Consider the following 21,704-nt stretch of genomic DNA (forward strand, 5'->3'; position numbering starts at 1 on the left):
GTGACACCCGAAACATTGACCTCTCCACCTCCTGATGCTGCCTGGCTTACAGTGTTCTTCCAGCCTCCTGCCTGTCTACCTTTGGTCTCTCACAGCATTCGAGCAATCTGTGCTGGAGCAGATGATAACATTCAGTGAGGTGCAGTTCTGGACAGTGGCAGTGTACAGGCATGGACCCTGTTTCCTCTCTCAGAGGGACAGCATTTGTGACTCCCAGCCTCGCCACACTGCCAGATGCCCCATTGTTTTCCTGTCAGCCAACCCAGACTGCTACCGCCACCTCATGGTGAGACGGTGCAGCATAATGTCGAGAATTGCAGGAGCTCACCACGCAGGGCCGTCTGCAGAAGGAGGGCAGTTTACCAGCAGCCGGCTGGCAGGGCTGCAAAACCTTACAGAAAGTGACAAAATGCCCGGAGGGTACAAGAAAAAATCCAATCCCACTGAATATTCATGGAATAAATATGAAACAAAGTCTGTGATTGACAACATGAAATCATTTGTTTTATTGTATTTTTTCTTTCTGATATGAAATCTTCCCAATGTATTAGTTTGTACATGCACTGAGTTTATTCTCAAGAACTGAATTAAGATCAAGTATACTTTTCAAAACGTGCCAATCTCCTTTGAAACTGTCACTTGTGTGATTCTTGCAATTTTGCTTCTGCACAAACAAAATGTTAAAATCAATGAGACAACAAACATAACCCCTCAAATAATTTGCATTGAGAGAGCACATCCAATCATGAGGAGGGACAGAGCAAAATCAAATGTAGTCGGCGCAGGAGGAGGGAAGGTGAAGATTGGAGAGAGAAGAGTCCAATGGAATGAGAGAGAAATAATCAGTGAAGGTGGAGGGACCCACACACAACTGGATGGCCACAGAGCCATTGGAATGGGATGGTTTTGACTGGTTTGGGTAAAACAACTGGTGCCGGCTGAAAAGTACTGGTGCTCACCCAGCCACTGAGAACCCCAGCAGAATTTCTGACAATTCCAGCAGAATTGGTCATAGAATCCCTACAGTGTAGAAACAGGCCCACACCAACCCTCCGAAAAGTAACCCACCCAGACCCATACACCTACACTTCCCTTGACTAATGCAGCTAACCTACATATCCCTCAACATTATGGACAATTTAGCATGGCCAATTCACCTAACCTGCACATGTCTGGACTGTGGGATGAAAAGGGAGCCCCCGGAGGAAATCCACACAGACACAGGGAGAATCTGCAAACCACAGGCAGAGAGTCGCCCGAGGCTGGAATCAAACCAGGGTCCCTGGCGCTGTGACGTAGCAGTACTAACCACCAAGCCACTGTGCTCTCCAGTGGAATCCAACTGAGATCAGTTCAAAACCAGTTGCCCACAGTTCAAGCCAGTTCAATCTCACAGTTTCCTCCTGGGAGCTGCAGTCATGGATTGGCACTACCTGGAAGCACTAGCACGGCAAAGAACCCCCTAACCAGTCACTAAGAAGGTGCACAAGCATAAACAGCTCAGTTTTAGTGACATTGTAATGGAAATATTATTTATTAACCAGAAAGGCACTGTGCTGGTGTGTAGTGGACGGGTTGAGAAATGAAGAATTTTGGAGCAATTATGGTTGAGTAAATGTGGTTGGATGACAATCAAAGTCACAATACATGCTCCTCTCTGCCTCTCTTTTCCCTGTAAAGTGGTGGAGATCTTTTTTCCCTCCTGAGTTTCTGCGTATTGTGAATAAGGAGTGCGGTGGAAATCTGAAATAAAAGCAGCAAGTGCTCTTTTCCAATGAAAGGTGACAGAACCTGAAATGATAATTCTGCTTCTCTCCACAAATCCCATCAGATCCCATGGATTTCTGTTTCTTATGTAGGGTGTGATGGGTTCATGGTGTGCAGACCCTGTAAGACAAATATCTTTCTTACCAGATATACAAAAGGTGGGCTGTCCGGACCACTGCCCAGATGGCAGGCACGTGCGCCTAGCTGATCCTGAAAGGACGTGGCCCTGACTGCATGTGAAATTCACAGATGCTCCAACCAAGTAGAGGTCCCCTTTTTTTGCCCCATTCTTGGGCTCATCCAGAAACCCACAGGAGATCACTGAAGAATCAAAACCGAATGAAAAGGGTGAATCAGTGATGTGAAACCCAATACTCAGAAACATAAAGAAGTTTCAGAAGATTATAATATCCTGCCTAACACTGAGTATTCTTTTGCTATTGTGAACATCTTCATGTGATAATGCTCTCTGCAACAAACGTTTCATCAAACACTGACAGCTTAAGAAAGTAGGATTGATGAGTCCTTCCTCAAGGGCACAGATCTGAAAAATGCATTCACAACCAATGGAAGCTATACTTAAAACTGGTCTTTAGATCACTGATTCATGACACTCAAAGTACATAGGGCAGAAAGGAATAGAAAAAGCTGTAACAGGATTAGACAGAGCAGGATAAGAGATATTCATGTATACAGAAACACTGACATAGATTAATAAGAATGGTCATGTACAGTGCTGTGATTTCTAAGTAATTTCATGCAGACACTTTAAAGGGTCAAACAACAGCTACATATCTCACCTGGCTCAAGGCTTTCAACCAACTTCATGTAACTCTCGTAAGAGACCATTGTCGCGTTTCCCACCTGAAGGTCCTCAGTTACAAGCGTATCAAATTGGCAAAACCTGTTCCCTTGACACAGTGCTGACATTTCAGCATACAATGGACCCGCAGGGTCAACCGTCACTGAGAAAACGGGAGTGAAATCCGGGTGATGCTTCGGAGCATGCAAGTAATTATCCAGTAAGAACTGGCTGTCGTAAGTGAAGAGAGAACTTTTGTTTTCAATTGCCCCTAGGAAGGAAACATAAATGCATTGAAGATGATCTCTGAACATGCGGTGACACACTTACAGAATCAAAACCTGCCAATTCAAAGGTCTGGAACAAAAGTAGTGGCTGCTTCGATCTGAAGAGCTTAGTGTGGTATCTAGTCTGGTTTCTGATGAGATCACAGAACTGGAAGAGTCAAAGTAAATCATGAGGGAATGACTCAGAAAAACTGGGATTGGATCTGAAAAGTCTGTGTGTTGATGGGGACAGGGGTGGAAGGGGTTTCACATTTCTGTAGGCTTGGGAACATCTGAGTAATATTTTGTCAAAGCTTTTTGACTTGCACTCATCAGGACAACTCAAAAAAAACAATGAGCTTAAGGACAGCAAGTCCCGTCGACCATTTAAACCAGGTGTACCTAACCAACCCATGTTTGCAAAATGCAAACCATGGATAGGGTGAATAGCCAAGGTTTGTTCCCCAAGTTATGGTGTCCAAAACTAGAGGGCTTAAGCTTAAGGGTGAGAGGGGAAAGGTTTAAAAGGGATCTAAGGGGCAACTTTTTCCACACAGAGGTGGTGTGTGTATAGAATGAGCTGCCAGAGGATGTGGTGGAGGTGGGTTGAATTACAACATCAGGCATCTGGATGGGTAGATTAACAGGAAGGGTTTAGAGGGACATCAGCCAAATGCTGACAAATGGGACTAGATTAGGTTAGGATATCTGGTCAGCATGGTCAAGTTAGACCGAAGGATTTGTTTCCATGTTGTACATCTCTATGACTCTATCACTCTAAGCATCCAATATTAGATGTGATTTTATGATAGAATAGCATTTGCTAAATAGTCATAACTGTGCTAAAACCAATTTGAGATTGATAGTCAGACTTGCAGTGTGGTACATTTGCATCTATTGGAAGCTACATTTATGAATGCATGGGGCCCTGGTCTTCACAGATTTAAGATTCACATTCACATTACGTCTCTTTCAGTTGAACAAATTACGTGACAGCCGTCCTCCATTTCATCTTCAGAACACTGCCTTGACTAAACAGAATCAATCTCCTTAGTTTAAGGTTAAACAAAGCTTGGCAGTTAACTGTCAGTGATCATTAACTGATATATTCTCCACGACAACACTTCTACCAATCAGAGTCCATTCGCCAATCAATCTGTACAATTTTCTCACACAGTATCCAGTTTCCGTTTTTATTAGTATCTTGCAAATTGTCCTGATGAATGCAAGAAGAAAATCTTGCACAAAATACAGATTCTTTCTCAGCAATAGGCAAGCTCTGTACCACAAATCGAGTTGGTTTCAACTGCAGAATTGTAATAATAACAGCAAGTAATAGTGACCAATGGTGAGCTTTTAATGTACTTGGGGTTCATGGAAATTTCAAGATAGGAGGTCAGCCAAAAGAGATTTGGAATAGTTGAGCCCAGAAGTTACAAAAACATGGATAGGGTAAACGGACTGAGGCAAGGTGGTGACTTACAATAATGCAGACGTGGAGTTTTGCACTGTGGAAGGAATATTGGATGGGGACGGTGGGGGGGATGCGGAGGAGAGTTGCACTCAGGGGTGAATAGGACATGAACACTGTGATGGAGTCAGATTAATGAGTAGAATGTGGAGCACTGGTCAAAAACATTGAGGTGGATTTCGCAGTCCCTGTACTTTAGTATATTTTGCATTTGGAGCACTGGAGCATGTCCAGTAATTTCTGGAATATAGACTATAGCATTGAAATTCAGAAGTTGCAGCAAATCCAAGGCTCACAGGTCCTTGCAATGACTGTTACTAAGCTGAATATTTAATAGAGCTTCGCTTGAATTTCAGTTTATTTCTCACTAATAACAAAATGCCTGCACTTAAAAAAATCTGTCCCCTTCCAAGCACTGTGGAGCCTCCTTAATTCACAAAAACGTCAAAAAGATGCATTCCCAGAAAGGATATTTTAACATGAAAATAGATTCAATTAAATAATTCTGGAAGATCATTCATTTCATATTTTAAAGATGATTCATTAGATAGTTTCATTGTCTTAGTGCAAATTACATTTTAAACAATTCAGATAAACCTTGTTAAAAGATCAACGTGGAGACTTTTAAAAGATCTTGTTAACTGTCATTTACATTAACATCTGATTTATCTGGTTAAAATGTAAAATATATGACTTTTCAAACACAATTTATCAGAATTTGAAATATTTCTGGATATAACACTTTTTAAAATGAATTATCAAATCCCTTCGAAATAGTTATAAAATTGTTTTAAATAAAACATTATTATTAAAAATATGATTATATTTTAAATTTTGTCAAGTGATTTACGTCAAATAAATAGGATTTACATTTCTGATCCATTGCCTTTCACTGAAGAGCCTGATCTGTATAGATTATGTGATGCAGTCACCACACACAACTGGCTAACACTGAGGGCAAGGTCAGGAAGGAATTTGTCATGGAAACATAGAAAATTGGAGCAGAGCATGCTATTCAGCCCTTTAAACCTATTCTGCCATTCAACATAATCATGGCTGATCATCCAACTTAGTTCCTGCTTGCTCCCTATACCCTTTGATTCCCTTCAGCTCTAAGAACTACATTTAACTCATTTTTGAAAACATTCAATACAGTAGTGCCTCGATTTACGAACTTAATCCGTTCCAGGACCAGGTTCGCGAACTGAATCAATTTTTCCCATTTTTCGGATAGCAGAAGAATGCTTGGACGTAGCAACGAACGCTGTTCACAGCGCGCGCGTGCTCCAAAGACGAACTGAATGAGATCACGCGGGGCCCGAGAGCTTTTGCATTCAACAAGCACATAGCAAAGCAGAACAATGAAACCACATGGTCACACACGGGCTTTATGCGTTCATACCTTCGTTCATACCTTGAATTTCGTTGAAGCAAAATTTTAAATACAATCCTGTTCGTAAACCAATTTGTTCGTGAATGGGGTCGTTTGTATGTCGAGGTGCTACTGTATTTTCACCTGAACTCCTTTCTGGAGCAGGATATTCCACATGCTCACTGAGTGAAGAAATTCCTCCTCATCTCAGTCCTAAATGACTTACCCCGTATGCTTAGTCTGTAACCCCTCCTTTTACGAGGATGTTACCTGGTATAGAAGGTGCTAGCTATGAACAGAGGCTGAGTGGGTTAGGATTGTTTTCATTAGAAAAAAGGAGATTGAGAGGGGGATCTGATTGCGGTTTACAAAATCATGAAATGTATAGACAGGGTAGATAGAGATAAGCTTATTCCCAGGGTGAAGAATTCAATAACGAGAGGTCACGCTTTCAAGGTGAGAGGTGAAAAGTTTAAGGGGGATGCACGTGGCAAGTACTTTACACAGAGGGTGGTAGGTACCTGGGATGCGTTGCCAGCAGAGATAGTAGATGCAGGTACGGTAGATTCACTTAAGATGCGTCTGGACAGATGCATGAGTAGGTGGGGAGCAGAGGGATACAGATGCTTAGGAATTGGGCGACAGGTTTAGACAATGGATTTGGATCAGTTCAGGCTTGGAGGGCCGAAGGGCCTGTTCCTGAGCTGTAAATTTTCTTTGTTCTTTGTTCCTCCGGTTCCTGTTTCAAACTCATAATCTTGCTGAATCTGCAGTTTGATTGAATGCCAGAGACGAGTGTTGTTGCTTTGCAGATGACCACTAAATTCAGTCAGAAGGCGTCAACCTTCCTGATCGTTCATGAGAGGAGATTTTGGCAAGTATCAGACAAGCAAAGAGACAGGCCACAGGCAGTCATGAGTGTCAGCAGAAGGTATCTAGCATTATGTTTTCAGCCTGATGACAGCTTTGCAAACATAAGAGTATTAAAACAGGAGAGGGAATCATTGACACCATTCACTAATATAAGAGTGAGGAATTGAAGTTGGGTGGTCACCAGTTTTCCTGGGAATAGTGTGAAGGGAACACGAGGTACATTTTCTGGACTGGATGGGCTTGGAGAGGATCTAAGGGGAAACAGGCGAGAAACAAGAGAAAGTCCAGGGCTATGGCAGAGGGTAATCTTACAGGATGTCTGACTTGGTCACGAAGAGGAAGGGAGGGAAGCAAGGAAGGGCAAAGACAGCAGATCAGAGACCACAACCTTAATGACAAAGACATCTCTGAGCTGTTGTTCAAACTAAAGATGGAGGGAGCAAGAGGGGAGGCTTTCGGAAGTTCACCAGTATGAGAATAGAAAATGGAAGTTATCAGAATCACCCTGGAACAGTGAATCATTTTGGCAGTTGCTGATTTGTTCTGAAGTAATTTGTTTTACAGCTCTTTAAAACATCATTCCAATCACAAAATGCTATGCCTTTCTGTTTACTCTAACACCCAGGTTTAACCAATCAAGCAAGCTGAGTAAGCCCTACTCAGTTACCAATCGAATGATCAGAAACACATGAATCAAACCGTTGACCACTGCACCAATCACAAAGCAAAATGGTTGCTTGCAAAATTATGCCATTTGTCATAAGTGACAAGTTATGCTGGATTTACTTAGTAAAAGACATCATTAAATTACAGCTGGAATTCGATTAAAAGACTGTGCAGCAAAATGTATGTCTAGATATGGGTCAAAAGGGAGAATTAGCAACTTGAGAGGTCTACTCACAGCTGGTACCCAGTTCGTAGAACATTTCCGGACTGGCATCAGCAGCCAGAACTGAGCCATTCCTGAAGGTAAAGTCGTCATCTGGGCTGTTACTCATTACTCCAAAGAGACCTTCTGTCCAGTTCATGAATGTGTCTGGTAAAAGAACCGTGATACTCAAGAGCGCACCTCTTGCTCGCGTTTCCACACCAGCTCCAGACGGAAACATGACAGTAACATTCTGCGGGGTGGCCGAATATACAAAAACACCTGGGGGAGGACAAGAAGCCAAATAAATATCCCTCTGATACATCACCCTGTGGTGTCATGGTGCCTTCGCCCAAAAATGTGGCTCATTTAGAAAGAGACAAAGATAGACTTGCATTCTTGTCGCCTGACAAAGGACTCATGCCCGAAACACTAATTCTCCTGCTCCTCAGATGCTGCTTTTCCAAGAGACAGTATATTCCTGTTAGGGTGGAAGGAAAGGCTGGTAGGTGTAGGAATGCTGGATGACGAGAGAAATTGAAGTTTTAGTCAAGAAAAAGAAGGAAGCATATGTCAGCTATAGACAACAGAAATTGAGTGAATCCTTAGAAGAGAATAAAGGCAGTAGGAATATACCTCAGAGGGAAATCAGGAGGGCAAAGAAGGGGGCATGAGATAGCTTTGGCAAATACAGTTAAGGAGAATCCAAAGGGTTTTAACAAATATATTAAGGACAAAAGGATAGCTAGGGAGAGAGTAGGGCCCCTCAAACATCAGCAAGACATTCAAAGTGTGGAACTGCAGATGATGGGAAGATACTAAATGTGTATTTTGCATCAGTCTTTACTATGGAAGGTACAGAATCTGGAGAAATAGAAGGTGACACCTTGAAAAATTCCATCTTGCAGAGGAGGAGATTCTGGATGTCTTGAAATGCATAAAAGTGGATAAATCCCCAGGACCTGATCAGATGTACCCTAGAACTCTATGGGAAGCTAGGGAAGTGATTGCTGGGCCCCTTGTTGAGATAAAATAATGAAGAAGGTGCTTGGTATGTTTTCCTTTATTGATCAGTGCAACGAGCGTAGGAGTTGGGAGGTCATGTTGCAGCTGTACAGAATATTGGTTAGGCCACTTTTGGAATAGTGTGTGCAATTCTGGCCTCCCTGCTACAGGAAGGATGTTGTGTAACTTGAAAGGGTTCAGAAAAGAGTTACAAGGCTGTTGCCAGGTTGGAGGATTTGAGCTATAGGGAAAAGCTGAATTGGCTGGGGCTGTTTTCCCTCGAGCGTCAGAGGCTGAGGGGCGACTTTACAGATGATTATAAAATCATGAGGGTCATGGTTAGCGTAAATAGACAACTTCCTTTCCTGGCGTGATGGAGTCCAGAACTAGAGGTTAAAGGTTTTGGATGAAAGAGGAAAAACTTAAAAGGAACCTAAGGGGCAACTTTTTCACACAGAGGGTGGTATGTGTACGGAATGCGCTGCCAGAGAAAGTAGTGAAAGCTGGTACAATTACAGCATTTAAATGGCATCTGGATGGGTATATGAATAGGAAGGGTTTGCAGGGATATGGTCCAAGTGCTGGCAAATGGGACTAGATTAATTTAGGATATCTGGTCGGCATGGATTAGTTGGACCGAAGGGTCTGTTTCTGTGCTGTACATCTCTATGACTCTAAACACAAACAAGGACAAGTCTGGCAGCATCTGCAGAGGGAGAAAGAGAGTTAACAGTTTGAGTCCAATCTGAGTCTTCTTCAGAACTAGGATCTATTTCCTAATATTGTTTGGGGGATAAATATACCATTGGAGGCTGGCAAGACTGAGTTTTTTCCAAAATATTTCCATGGGAACCTTACACATCTACCGGAGAAGGCAAGTGGGGCATCAATATAAGTCTCATCCAAAAGCTGGCAGCTCAGACAGTACAGCATTCCCTCACTACTACCTTGCAGTGTCAGCATCTTGGTGCCAAAATTCTTGGAGTGAGACTGTAACCTGTTGAGAGTTATAGAGTATAGAACACTACAGGCCCTTCAGCCCTTAATGTTATGCTGACTTTCTATCCTACTCTAAGCTCAAATTGACCTACCCACCCTTCATTTTACTTTCATCCATGTGCCTATCCAGGACTCACTTAAATGTCTCTAATGTATCTAAATCCATTACCACTGCTGACAGTGCATTCCACGCACCCACCACTCTCTGTGTAAAGAACCTATTTCTGACAGCACCCCTAATCACCTTAAAATCATGCCCCCCCCCCCCCCCCCCCCCCTCCCATGATAGCCATTTCCACCCTGAGAAAAAGTCTCTGGCTATCCACTCTATCTATGCCTCTCAACATTTTGCACACCTCTATCAAGTCACCTGTCATCCTTTTTTGCTCCAACGAGAAAAGCTCTAGCTCCCTCAACGTTTCATCATAAGACAAGCCCTCCAGTCCCAGGCAGCATCCTGGTCAATCTCCTCTGTACCTTCTCTAAAACTTCCACATCTTTCCTGAGGTGACTAGAACTGAACACAATATTCCAAATGTGACCTAACTGGGGCTTGATAGAGCTCCCCATTCTAATGAAAACCAACACACTATACGCCTTCTTTACAGCCCTGTCAACTTGGGTGGCATCGATGAGGGATCTATGGACATGGACCCCAAGGTCCCTCTGTTCCTCGACACTGCTAAGAATCCTGCCTTTAACCCGTAATCTGAATTCAAATTTGACCTTCCGAAATGAATCACTTCCCACATTTCCAGGTTGAACTCCATCTGTCAGCCCAGCTCTGCACCCTGTCAATGTCCCATTGCAACCTACAACAACCCTCCACACTATCCACAACTCCACCGACCTTTGTGCCATCAGCAAACTAATTAAGCCACCCTTCCACTTCCTCATCCAAGTCATTTATAAAAATCACAAAGAGCAGAGGTCCCATAACAGATCCCTATGGAACACCACTGGTCACCAAGCACCAGGCTGAATACTTTCCATCTACACCACTCTCTGTCTTCTATGGGCCAGCCAATTCTGGATCCAGACAGCCAAATTTCCCCTTATCTCATGCCTCATAGCATTTGGAATGAACCTACCATGGGGAACCTTATCAAATGCCTTGCTAAAATCCGTATACATGACATCCACTGCTCTACCTTCATCAATGTGTTCTGTCACATCCTCAAAGAATTCAGTAAGGCTCGTGAGGCATGACCTGCCCCTCACAAAGCCATTGTGACTACCTCTCATACTATGCTTTTCCAAATAATCATAAATCCTGTCTCTCAGAATCCTCTTCAATAATTTGCCCAACACCGATGTATACTGACTGATCTATAAGTCCCAGGGGTTATCCCTATTCCCTTTCTTGAACAGGGGAATAACATTTGCCACCCTCCAATCATCTAATATTACTTCAGTGGACAATGATGACGCAAACATCATCGCCAAAGGAGCAGCAATTTCTTCCCTTGCTTCCCATCGAAACCTTGGATATATGCCATCTGGCCTAGGGGATTTATCTATCTTTATGTTCTTCAAACTTTCCAGGACATCCTCCTTCTTAACATCAACCTGTTCGAGCATATCAGTCTGTTTCATGCTATCCTCATCCATGACATGGTCCCTCTCACTAGTGAACACTGAAGCAAAGTGTTCATTAAGGACCTCCCCTACCTTCCACTTCAGGTACAACTTCCCACCACTATCCCTGATCAGCCCTACCCTCAGTCTGGTCATCCTCTTGTTCCTCAAGTGTAGAAGCCTTGGAGTTTTCCTAAATCCTAACCACCAAGGCTTTTTCATGCCTCCTTCTAGTTCTCCCACGTCCATTCTTCAGTTCCTTTCTGGCTACCTTGTAACCATCTAGAGCCCTGTCTGATCCTTGTTTCCTCAACCTTAAGTAAGCTTCCTTCTTCCTCTTTGTTATATGTTCCACATCTCTTGTCTTCCAAGGTTCCTTCCCCCTACCATCCCTTCCTTGCCTCAGTGGGACAAACCTATCCAGCACTTGTAGCAAGTGTTCCCTAAACAACCTCCACACTTTTGTTGTGCATTTCCCTGAGAATATCAGGCCTCAATTTAAGCTCCACTGATCCTGCCTAATTGCATTGAAATTCCCCCTTCCCCAATTAAATAATTTCCCATACTGTCTGCTCCTATCCCTCTCCATGTCTATAGTAATCACTATCACCAAAACCCTTTCCCACCGAGAGATCTGACACCTGACCTAGTTCACTGCCAAGCACCAGATCCAATATGGCCTCCCCTCTAGTTGGCCTATCTACATATTGAGTCAGGAATCCTTCTGACAAAATCTGCTCCATCCAAACTATTCGCACTAAGGAGGTTCCAATCACTATTAGGAAAGTTGCAGTCACCAAAGGCAACCATCCTGTTACTTGTGCAACCTTTCCAAAATCTGTCTCCCAATCTGCTCCTCCATGTATAGAATCATAAAATCCCTACAGTTTGTATGCAGGCCATTCACCTCATCAAATGCACACCAACCCTCCAAAGAGCATCCCACCCTCTTATCCTATCACTATGACTCTGCATTTCCCATGGATAATCCACCTAGCTTGCACATCCCTGGACACTACGGGGCAATTTAGCATTGCCAAATCCACCAAACCTGCACATCTTTGGATTGTGGGAGGAAGACAGAGCACCCAGAGGAAACCTACGCAGATACACAAGAATGTGCAAACTCCACACAGGCACTCACCCGAGGGTGGAATCGAACTGGTGTCACTAGTGCAATGAGGCAACAGTGCTAACCACTGAGCCACCATGCCAACCTAATATGGAACAGTTCACAAATTTGCATATAATCCTTTGCGCAGGGGCCATGCTAATCTTCTCTGTATCATTCCAATTTTAGTATATGTGCTGTTGAAGCGAGCACTGATGGTGACTGAAGGACAGTTCACAGCATAAGAGTTATCAGCCTGGACAGTACATGAAATAGCTGGGTGCATCCAGGTTACCTGAGCATTCACAAATGCAAAAGAAAACTCACCTTTAAGATCCATCCAGCTTTGCTCATTGAAAGTTACAACCCCATGGTTGACCAGCACCTCCAAACTGGCATTGTTAGAATGGGTTGGAACACGGACTTCAATCACATCAGAGTCACCTTCCTGCATAGCAACAGCAGTAAAGCCAGTCGAATTTGCATATGTCCCTGTAAAAAGGCAATGCAGCTAATTGCCAATCAATAATGCTCTGACATAAACCTGAACAGAATAAAAATTGCAGCTACAAATCCGAGAGGAGATTTTTATCAGGCTTGCAATGGAATTCAAGGTCCAATCCAACTTGTGATTGTGCCAACTCCTAGTGTTTATGATTGTCCACAGTTTTATAGCCATTTTATTGTACCTTAATTGTCCAATGCTATAATTCTATAACTATTGACTTCAATTATGCTAAATCCTCACCACCGTAATGCTAGAATTAGCCACTGTAATTTGCCATCATTTACCAGTTATACATCTATAATTTCCACTATTATATTTTCAATTTACATAGTATTCTTAATTACAGACTGTTACACTGGTAGAACTCCTCACTGGCAGATTGGTATAATTATTCTCTGTAACACTGGTATAATTATTTACAGTTAAACTACTATAATTAGACACTGTTACACTGCTATAATTACACAACATTTCACTTCTATAATTACTCACCGTTGACACTGCTGTAATTATGCAATGTTATATTGCTCTAATTACTCTCTGTTGCACTGCAACAATTATTCAATATCACAGTGCCATTATTTCTCATAGTGACGCTGCTATAATCACTCACTGTTAGATAGGTATCATTACTCACTGTTACTCTGCTACAATTACCCATTGCCACATGGTTATAAATTATCATTGTTACACTGATAAAACTACCCATTGTTACACTGCTATAATCAATCACTCTCTGTTACGCTGCTCCAAATACTCTGTTATACTGCTTTCATTATTCATTGTCCACTGCTACAGTTACTCGCTGCTCCAATCATGTACTTTTACCCACTACTACAATCACTAACTGTTGCAAATGCTGTAATTACACTGCTACACTGATGTAATTACTGTTACAGTGGTATAAGTACTCACTGTTACACTGGTATAATGACACATTGCTACACTGACATATCTACTGTTACAGTGGTATAAGTACTCACTGTTACACTGGTACAATTACACGATGCTACACATATATAATTACTGTTACAGTGCTATAATCACGCACTTACACTGCTATAATTATGCACTTACACTGCTATAATTACTCAATATCTCCTTTTATAATTATGGTTACACTGTTCTAATTATCCATGTTACATTTGCATCATTACTCATCTTATACTACTTTAATTACACTGTATATATATAATTCCATACTGTTATAGTGGTACAATTACTCATTGTAACACCGCTATACTTATTCGCTGTCATAATTACCCATAAATACACCGATATAACAAATCAGTGGCATGCGTGTACTGCACACAAAACAAAATTTTCACTATACTTAGGTACTTGTGACAACAATAAGTCAAATCAAATCAAATCATCAATATTGTTGAAAAGGATGCGAAACACCACTAAGTATCAAACTCCCACACAGTTCTCTAGATCAAAATCTTAAATTTGTGAAGAATGACAATTTAAAGCATATAAAGATAAAAGAAATTTTGATAATTTAAAATACAGAAAAAAAATCACAGGTGAATCAAAGTAGATTTAAGTCTTTCTTTAAGCAATAACTCTTTGTAATTTAACAGCTTACAGGAAAATCTACAATTAACATTTAACAGTAATTTCAAAAAAATTCTCGAAGATTCAACAAGCTAGGTAGCAATTGAATTGAAATCACAACTCAAATTTGAAAAGCACCTGAGAATACCAAAATTTTTTAAAATACTTTCAGAATTTAAATGAGAAAATTAATTTCACAAAGGAATGAAGACAGTTATTACGGACCAGCAGTTTTAAGGTTACAGATCTTTCAGGCATCAGTGAATTAAATTGATCAGCATGAAAGAAACAATGAGATATGGAACTGCTTCAGGGCTACACACCAATTCAGAAGCAGAACAAGTTAGTACACTGCTTTATTCCATGGAAACATTATCAGACTACAGTAATCACAGAGAAATAGCTCAAGAAGATACTGATAGCTTTGATGATGCCAAAAGCATTTGACACCTATTTTACTTAAGAACTAATAGCATTAAGGATAACAGCAAGATTTTTTAAAAAATACAGTTTTCAGGAGAAACTACTGACAACTTAGTAAATGGTCATTTTTCATTGTTTGTATTTTGCAATATGCAGCCTTACAACCAGTACTAATTAGAGACAGAATTGTCATCAGAATTTCTAGTTCATTTTTCAGGATATTTACAACCAAAGGAAGATCTCAGACTGAAAGAATGTCTACCCAGCTTGTGTTACTAGGTGAGATTTAGAAAAACAATGGAAAAATCTGAGGAACAGAAGAATAAATCTCAATCTTGATCAGAAGGGCCAATGGGCTGAGGAGTGGCAAATGGGGTTTAACTTAGATAAATGCGAGGTGCTGCATTTTGGGAAAGCAAATCTTATCATTAAGTATATAAGTCCTGCTAAGGTCCTAGGGAGTGTTGCTGAACAAAGAGACCTTGGATTGCAAGTTCATAGCTCCTTGAAAATAGAGTCACAGGTACGATAGTGAAGAAGGCATTTTGTATGCTTTTTCATTGGTCAGGACATTGAATATAGGAGTTGGGAGGTCATGTTGCGGCTATACAGAATGTTGGTTAGGTCACTTTTGGAAGATTGCATGCAGTTCTGGTCTCCTTCCTATCCAAAGGATGTTGTGAAACTTGGAAGGGTTCAGAAAAGATTTACAAGGATGTTGCCAGGGTCGGAGGTTTTGAGCTATAGAGAGAGGCTGAACAGGCTGGAGCTGTTTTCCCTAGAGGGTCAAAGGCTGAGGGGCGACCTCATAGAGGTTTATAAAATCATGAGGGGCATGGATGGGATAAATAGACAAAGTATTTTTCCCAGGGGTGGGGGAGTCCAGAACTAGAGGACATAGCTTTAGGGTGAGAGGGGAAAGATATATAAGGGACCTAACAGGCAATGTTTTCACGCAGAGGGTGGTGCATGTATGGAATGAGCTGCCAGAGAAAGTGGTGGAGGCTGGTACAATTGCAACATTTAAAAGTCATCTGGATGGGTATATGAATAGGAAGGATTTAGAGGGATATGGTCCAAGTGCTGGCAAATGGGATAGATTAGGTTAGGATATCCGGCCAGCACGGATGAATTGGACCGAAGGGTCTGTTTCCATGCTGCACATCTCTATGACTCTAAGATAATCAGAACCTAGCGACTTCATACATTAGTGAGACTCCAAATAATCACAAGACAAACCAATGCAAAAGTGTTCAAATCTTTTGATGTGAGGAGTCACTGTCCAAGTTGTGGAGAAGTGAAATCACTCAACCAGAAGCAATGCCCAGCTCCATCGCAAGAATATCACTTTTGCAAGAATGCTAGTTACAGCACAAACAAGTCAATCCTGTCTACTGAGCACCATTAGAAAATAATTCTGAGTCTCAAACTAAACTTCCATTACAACATGGATCTTTAGGTGATGATATATCTCTGTTAGAAGAAACACCTCAGTCACTGCTAAGGAAATAGGGACCAATCTAAACCAGGCATGACAGAATTATAGAAACAGAAACTGCTGGAGAAACTCAGCAGGTCTGGCAGCATCTATGGACAGATGTTAATGTTTCAAGTCCAGTGATCCTTCTTCTGAAGATCCATGATGGTGGCTCAATGTCGACATTCATATGCCTTCACATGGGAAGACTTGCAAGAAACAAAACCTAGCGGATGAGTCACAAAGGACTTGAAACATTAGCTCTTGGTTCTCTCTCCAACGATGCTGCCAGACCTGCTGAGGTTCTCCAGCATTTTTCGCTTTTTCAGAGTTGTGAAGTTTGCTACTCTCAGTAAGAATTTTCATTTTTACATAAACAACTATAGTCCAGTGGACTCAACCTCCTTGACAGGTGCGGGAATTGAATTGACAATTTTCAGCCATCAGTAGGTCTGATGGTAATAAGCCACATTGGTATGGCGGGGGAGAAATTAGTAATTCAACAGTGCTATATGAAAGTCAGCATTTTTCTTCAAATGGGACCTAACCATCTAGATGGTAAGCTTTTGTGTAGAGACATAACAGTTTAGCATCCTTCTTTAACGTGATGTTGTATTTGGCATGGAGTTTCTCCAATCCTGTGAATAAATCAGGTTACGTCTTTCCAAAGAAGTTGTTACTGCTGAATAATTCGACGTCTTCAACCTTTCAAAGAAGCTTGAGGGCAATTCATGCATCCTAGCTCACGAGTGCGGTTCCTTGATTATTAAGTATGTTTACAATCTCCACTTTTATCAACCCTTGATATTGCAGAGTTGCTTGTGGCATACCCTTAATCTTGAGGACTGTCCAACCTGGCCTATCTTCTATGTAGGCTGTAACTTCTGTTTCTTCACACATGCTAAATGATTTGATAGGATAGTGACACTCACTACTGCATCCAGCTTAAAATTAATGGGATTTCCATTCACAAAAACAGGTTCGGTAAAATTAATTGATGAGGTCAGCAATTTCCACTGAAATACATTGGATACCTTCTATAATGTCAGTTGCTGTACTTTATTCTCATTGTGTGAGTAGCCACTTCACTTTTTGCCGCCCAATAACTGAATCCTGCTTCTACAAATCTTCCGGAAGTAACTTATAGTTTTGCAGAAATTGCATTTTTTTCAATACCTGAGCGCTGTGTGTGCCTGTGAGTGATCATTGTTCCAGAACATGACACTGACTCATATTGTCTGCTATCTGGCCGACTCCTTTTGTTAGCTTGCCATGATTGTCTTTAGCTATGGTCTCCTTATAAACTGAATAAATTCCATTACTCTCCTGTGATTAATTTGTCCTTCAATTTCCAGGATTTCTCTGTGAATCTTCTTGGTTACTGCTTCCAATACAATTTGAAAAGCTATGCTTTGCTGTCTGATTAAAGCACATGTCGAATGTTTATAAACCTTTATTGAAAGTTATCTGTGCTTTCTTTAACATTTTGACAAGCTATAACCTCATTATCTGTCACTTCTAGCTTGTAATTTTATGTGTAGCTCGGCAGCAGTTCTAAATCTTAAAACTGTTTTCTCCAAAATGTCCGACCCCTGTTCTATTTGGCATATCTCTAAAATTTCTTCTGCCAAGCAGTATTGTTTCTCCTGTCAATATGTATTCTTCTTCATTTTAAAAAGTGTTTTAAAATGTTTAAATTCTTCTTAGAAATCTCAATGCTGTTTTCACTCCTGACTTGCAACATTATCAGTGATAACTTAATCTCTTCCCAGGGTGATTCTTACTTCTTCATTATAGCAGTGCTGTTTTTCCCATACCTGAAAGGTTTTTAAATGTACAGTATAGCAATGCTGGTGAATTATTCTTCATTTAAGGCTTTGCATTCTGCAATATAGCAATGCTGTACTTCAGTACTGTTTAATGAAGCTTTTCCCATGTTTTTGCAGTCAAAATGTAGGTGTCCTATTTTTATGTAGCTAAATGGATGATTTCCCATCTTTCACAGCCTAATAAATTATGCCTATTGTTTTTGATTATTTCCCAAATAAAGCTGGCTGCATTAATAAATTCTTCCTGCATGAATCATAGTTTAAGTTATGGACTTCCTGTTTTTACTGCAGCTTCAATATTCCCTGTACTACCTTATTCTGTTAGACCCTGTTTAATCTTTGAAATGGTGCCTTTGTCACCTTAATTCTGATTTTGTGATATTATTGGTGCTACAATCTTGATTTAAATTATTTCCATGGGCCTTGATTTCCTTCTGTAACCATGCCTTATAATATCCGAACAGTGGCAGGTCATTGTGAGCTGTTTATCCACATTATGGTTGATAGTTCAGCTGCTGGCTGTTTCTATGAGTAGCCCTTGATGACAAAAAGTCATTAATCCTGTAAATGTCCACTACTGCGCTTGAATCCCCTAGATTTCTCTGCTCCTCGGTCCACTAGTTTTCTCTGCTTTTGTAAGCAAAGGAATTCTCACTATCGTTACCTTATACTATTACCCAACCATTCCTTCCACTGCTACCGTAATACATTTGCTGAATTGCCAAACATGATCACAAGTGGGTCTTAATGAGAAGGGGCTCTTCAGATATAGTTTACTGTATGATAATAGTCAAGCTCAATTAGTAAGATAGATCTTGTCACGATGATAATGAGCAGATGTCTTCACTCTTCAAGACTAAGAGCTGTTCTGCCTTTACCCCACCGACATTCACATGATATTACCAGATTAGGTGGAGTTTAATGCAACAAGTCCCCAACACTAACTATTCCAGAAACAGTTCCTTATTGTACAATAAATACTCACTGTTATACGGCTCTGATGATTCACTATTACACTCCCATAATTATCCACTATTACATAGCTTTACGTACACACTGTTACAATACTATAATTAGGTAAAAACAGGGTAAAAACAATGACTGCAGATGCTGGAAACCAGATTCTGGATTAGTGGTGCTGGAAGAGCACAGCAGTTCAGACAGCATCCAAGGAGCTTCGAAATCGACGTTTCGGGCAAAATCCCTTCCTGATGAAGGGCTTTTGCCTGAAACGTCGATTTCAAAGCTCCTTGGATGCTGCCTGAACTGCTGTGCTCTTCCAGCACCACTAATCCAGTACTATAATTATCCAATGTTACACAGCTTTAATTAATCACTATTACACTGCTATTATAATCTATTGTTAAACTGCTATAATAACCTATTTTTATATTGCTATAATTACTCACTTTTACACTGGAACAATTTTTAAGTCAAACTGATATAATACCATCTGTCAGACTATATAATGACCCATTCTTACACTGCTATGTGTGACTTATGTAATTACACACTATTGTATTGCTATAATTACTCACTATTACATGCTACAATTACTTGCTGGTCACACTTGTTTATTTACTCAGTTTGACACTGTCGCTTTGATATAAATACCCACTTTTACACTGCTATAATTATTCACTGTTGCACTGCCTCAATAATTCTGCCATTATGATCGGATCTCTAGTTTGCAGGTTGGCAGAATCTTCCAAGACTTCAGGTCCTAAGTTGTCTGGAGACCATCTTGAGTAGACAGATTGAAATGGCTGCCACAATAGGCAAAAAACATTGGCCTAGTCTATCCAAGCTAGTCAGTGACTTACCAACAAAGTTAATCATTCTGGTCACTTTTTAAATGCCCTTTGTAAATTTACTCCTTCACCTCCTAACCTATTTATCTCTGCACTTCCTCATCTCTTCACTTCTTTATTCCTTTACTTCCTCACCCTCATTCTTCCCTACCTCACATCTCTAAGTCATTGTCCACTTTGTGAACAGAATTCAAAAGTTATATAACTAAAAGCTGTTGAGTACTGTAAAATTGTCTGAGCAAACAAACAGTTTCTTCAAAGCATCTATATAACCAATTTGAAACCCATGTAAAATGATTGGCTAATTGGATTGTAGCCAAGAGCCCATAAACTTCCACAATAAACAAACAGACTTCAGAACTGCAATTTCAACAGATAGTGACACTGAATACATAAAAACAATGGGACGAGATGAAACGTTGCGCTTTGTTATATTAGGCTATCTTTAAAACAATGTCAATTGTACTGTGGGTTTTTTTAATCCACGAGATGAATTTTTTTTAAGTCATGTGAAGACTTTCCATATCTACAAATGACGATTGTTTACTTGACAGATTGTCACATGATAGAAGCAGCAATCTGGCAAACACATTGTTTAAGGACTCATTACATCTTTCAATCACTGAACTGTCACAGCTCACCTGAATAAACATGGAAAAGTCTTGCTGCAGCATTTTTTGAACAGTGAAGGAAGCAAAAGAACTAACTTTAGCTTTTAAACTCTTTCTGTTCACAGCTCCACAAGGCTGGTGTCATCTGCAGGAATTTAGAAAACATACAAAGGAAGGGCTCTCAGTGAGCCCACATGTTGACACTTTCATCTTCCATGCAGGTGCATGAGATCCAGGACTACTCTCTTGCTCTTATGAAAGTGACTGAGGGTAAGAAAGGAGGCAGGACTTCCAATTGCCCCACTCACCAGCTGTGTTTCTCAGTCCCACCTCATTCTGTTCCAATTGGGACCAGGAATATCTGACACCCCATCACATCGCACATCCCACACCCCCAAAAGTCTGTTCAATTATTCCTGGTAACAGCCTCAACTCATTTTAAAGTGAAAAGTTGATACATGCTTATAGCTAGTTACTTGTCAATGCCCTTGACATCAAAACTGAGATCTCAATTTGGGATCATCAAAACATCTAGAAGTCAGTTTGCCACTTTCCCACCAAAGTTTCCACCTTCAGGCATTTATTTACATTTTTTAAAGTTCTTATTAAATTTTTTTTCACCACCTGTTCCAGATTGTGCATGCAGCTCACTGTCGAAGAATTTCCTCATGTCCCCACTGGCTTTTTTTGCTAAAAGATTCATTATGTTTACTTATTTTCATATGGACTACTCGCTGTACCACATTGTTATCATGTAATCAAGATTGGAAGTTCAAAGTTAGTTGTTTGTGTGGTCAGTTATTCGGGAACTTAAACAAAACTCCTGAAATGGTATAACTACCTGTTTTTAATCCATTCAAAATTTCAGTTCACTGTACTAAACAACTAATAAGGAGAAAAGAAATGACTCAAGGCATCAAAATATAGCAGGGAAATATGAGACGGTAATGTTTGGAATAAAGTCAGCCAGGTGGACCTCATAGAATATGAAAACAAAATATACTCAAAATCAGAGTGTGTCAGGCAGCAACTATGGAGAGAGAGCAAGTTAACATTTCAAGTCGAGATGAGTATCAATTATCAAAAAAAAACTATCCACACTCTTGATCCCCCAGTACTCCCATCCCGCAACTATAACATAAATGCTGTCCACTCCACACTTTACACCAGCTCTGATAAACAGTCATCTAGACTCGAAACGTTAGCTTGGTCTGTCTCCACAGATGAAGCCTGACCCACTGTGATTTCCAGCATCTTCTGTTTTCAGATTCCAACATCTGTCCTAATTTGTCCTCACATATAGTATGAGTTGCCTGATTGGGACTGTGAACCTGATCCAATCGGGGAGCCCTCAATGATAGGTAAAAACAGCA

General features: G+C 40.7%; 1 protein-coding gene and 1 non-coding gene across 8 annotated transcripts in view; both read right to left on the minus strand.

Moving 5' to 3' along the window:
* The window catches only part of susd2 (sushi domain containing 2), a 209,274-nt gene that overhangs the window by 69,074 nt on the left and 118,496 nt on the right, over positions 1-21,704 (minus strand). For 2 of the 7 annotated variants that reach the window (XM_088000120.1, XM_088000119.1), the window contains 4 exons: positions 12,440-12,604; positions 7,453-7,701; positions 2,568-2,840; positions 1,912-2,088 (listed from right to left, as the gene is read on the minus strand). In XM_088000120.1, the coding sequence (XP_087856246.1) occupies positions 1,912-2,088; positions 2,568-2,840; positions 7,453-7,701; positions 12,440-12,604 (864 nt within the window). Of the gene's footprint in view, positions 1-482; positions 665-1,911; positions 2,089-2,567; positions 2,841-7,452; positions 7,702-12,439; positions 12,605-21,704 lie in introns of those variants that run through there. The other 5 variants (XM_088000124.1, XM_088000123.1, XM_088000121.1 and 2 more) reach the window with 4 other exon arrangements.
* LOC122562903 (U6 spliceosomal RNA) lies at positions 12,218-12,325 on the minus strand. Its single transcript, XR_006315444.1, has one exon. It is a non-coding gene; the product is annotated as a U6 spliceosomal RNA (small nuclear RNA).

Source organism: Chiloscyllium plagiosum, unplaced genomic scaffold (genome assembly GCF_037043375.1).
Source record: "Chiloscyllium plagiosum isolate Xiang-an unplaced genomic scaffold, Cpla_swu_hap1 HiC_scaffold_24, whole genome shotgun sequence".
Lineage (NCBI taxonomy): Eukaryota > Metazoa > Chordata > Chondrichthyes > Orectolobiformes > Hemiscylliidae > Chiloscyllium > Chiloscyllium plagiosum.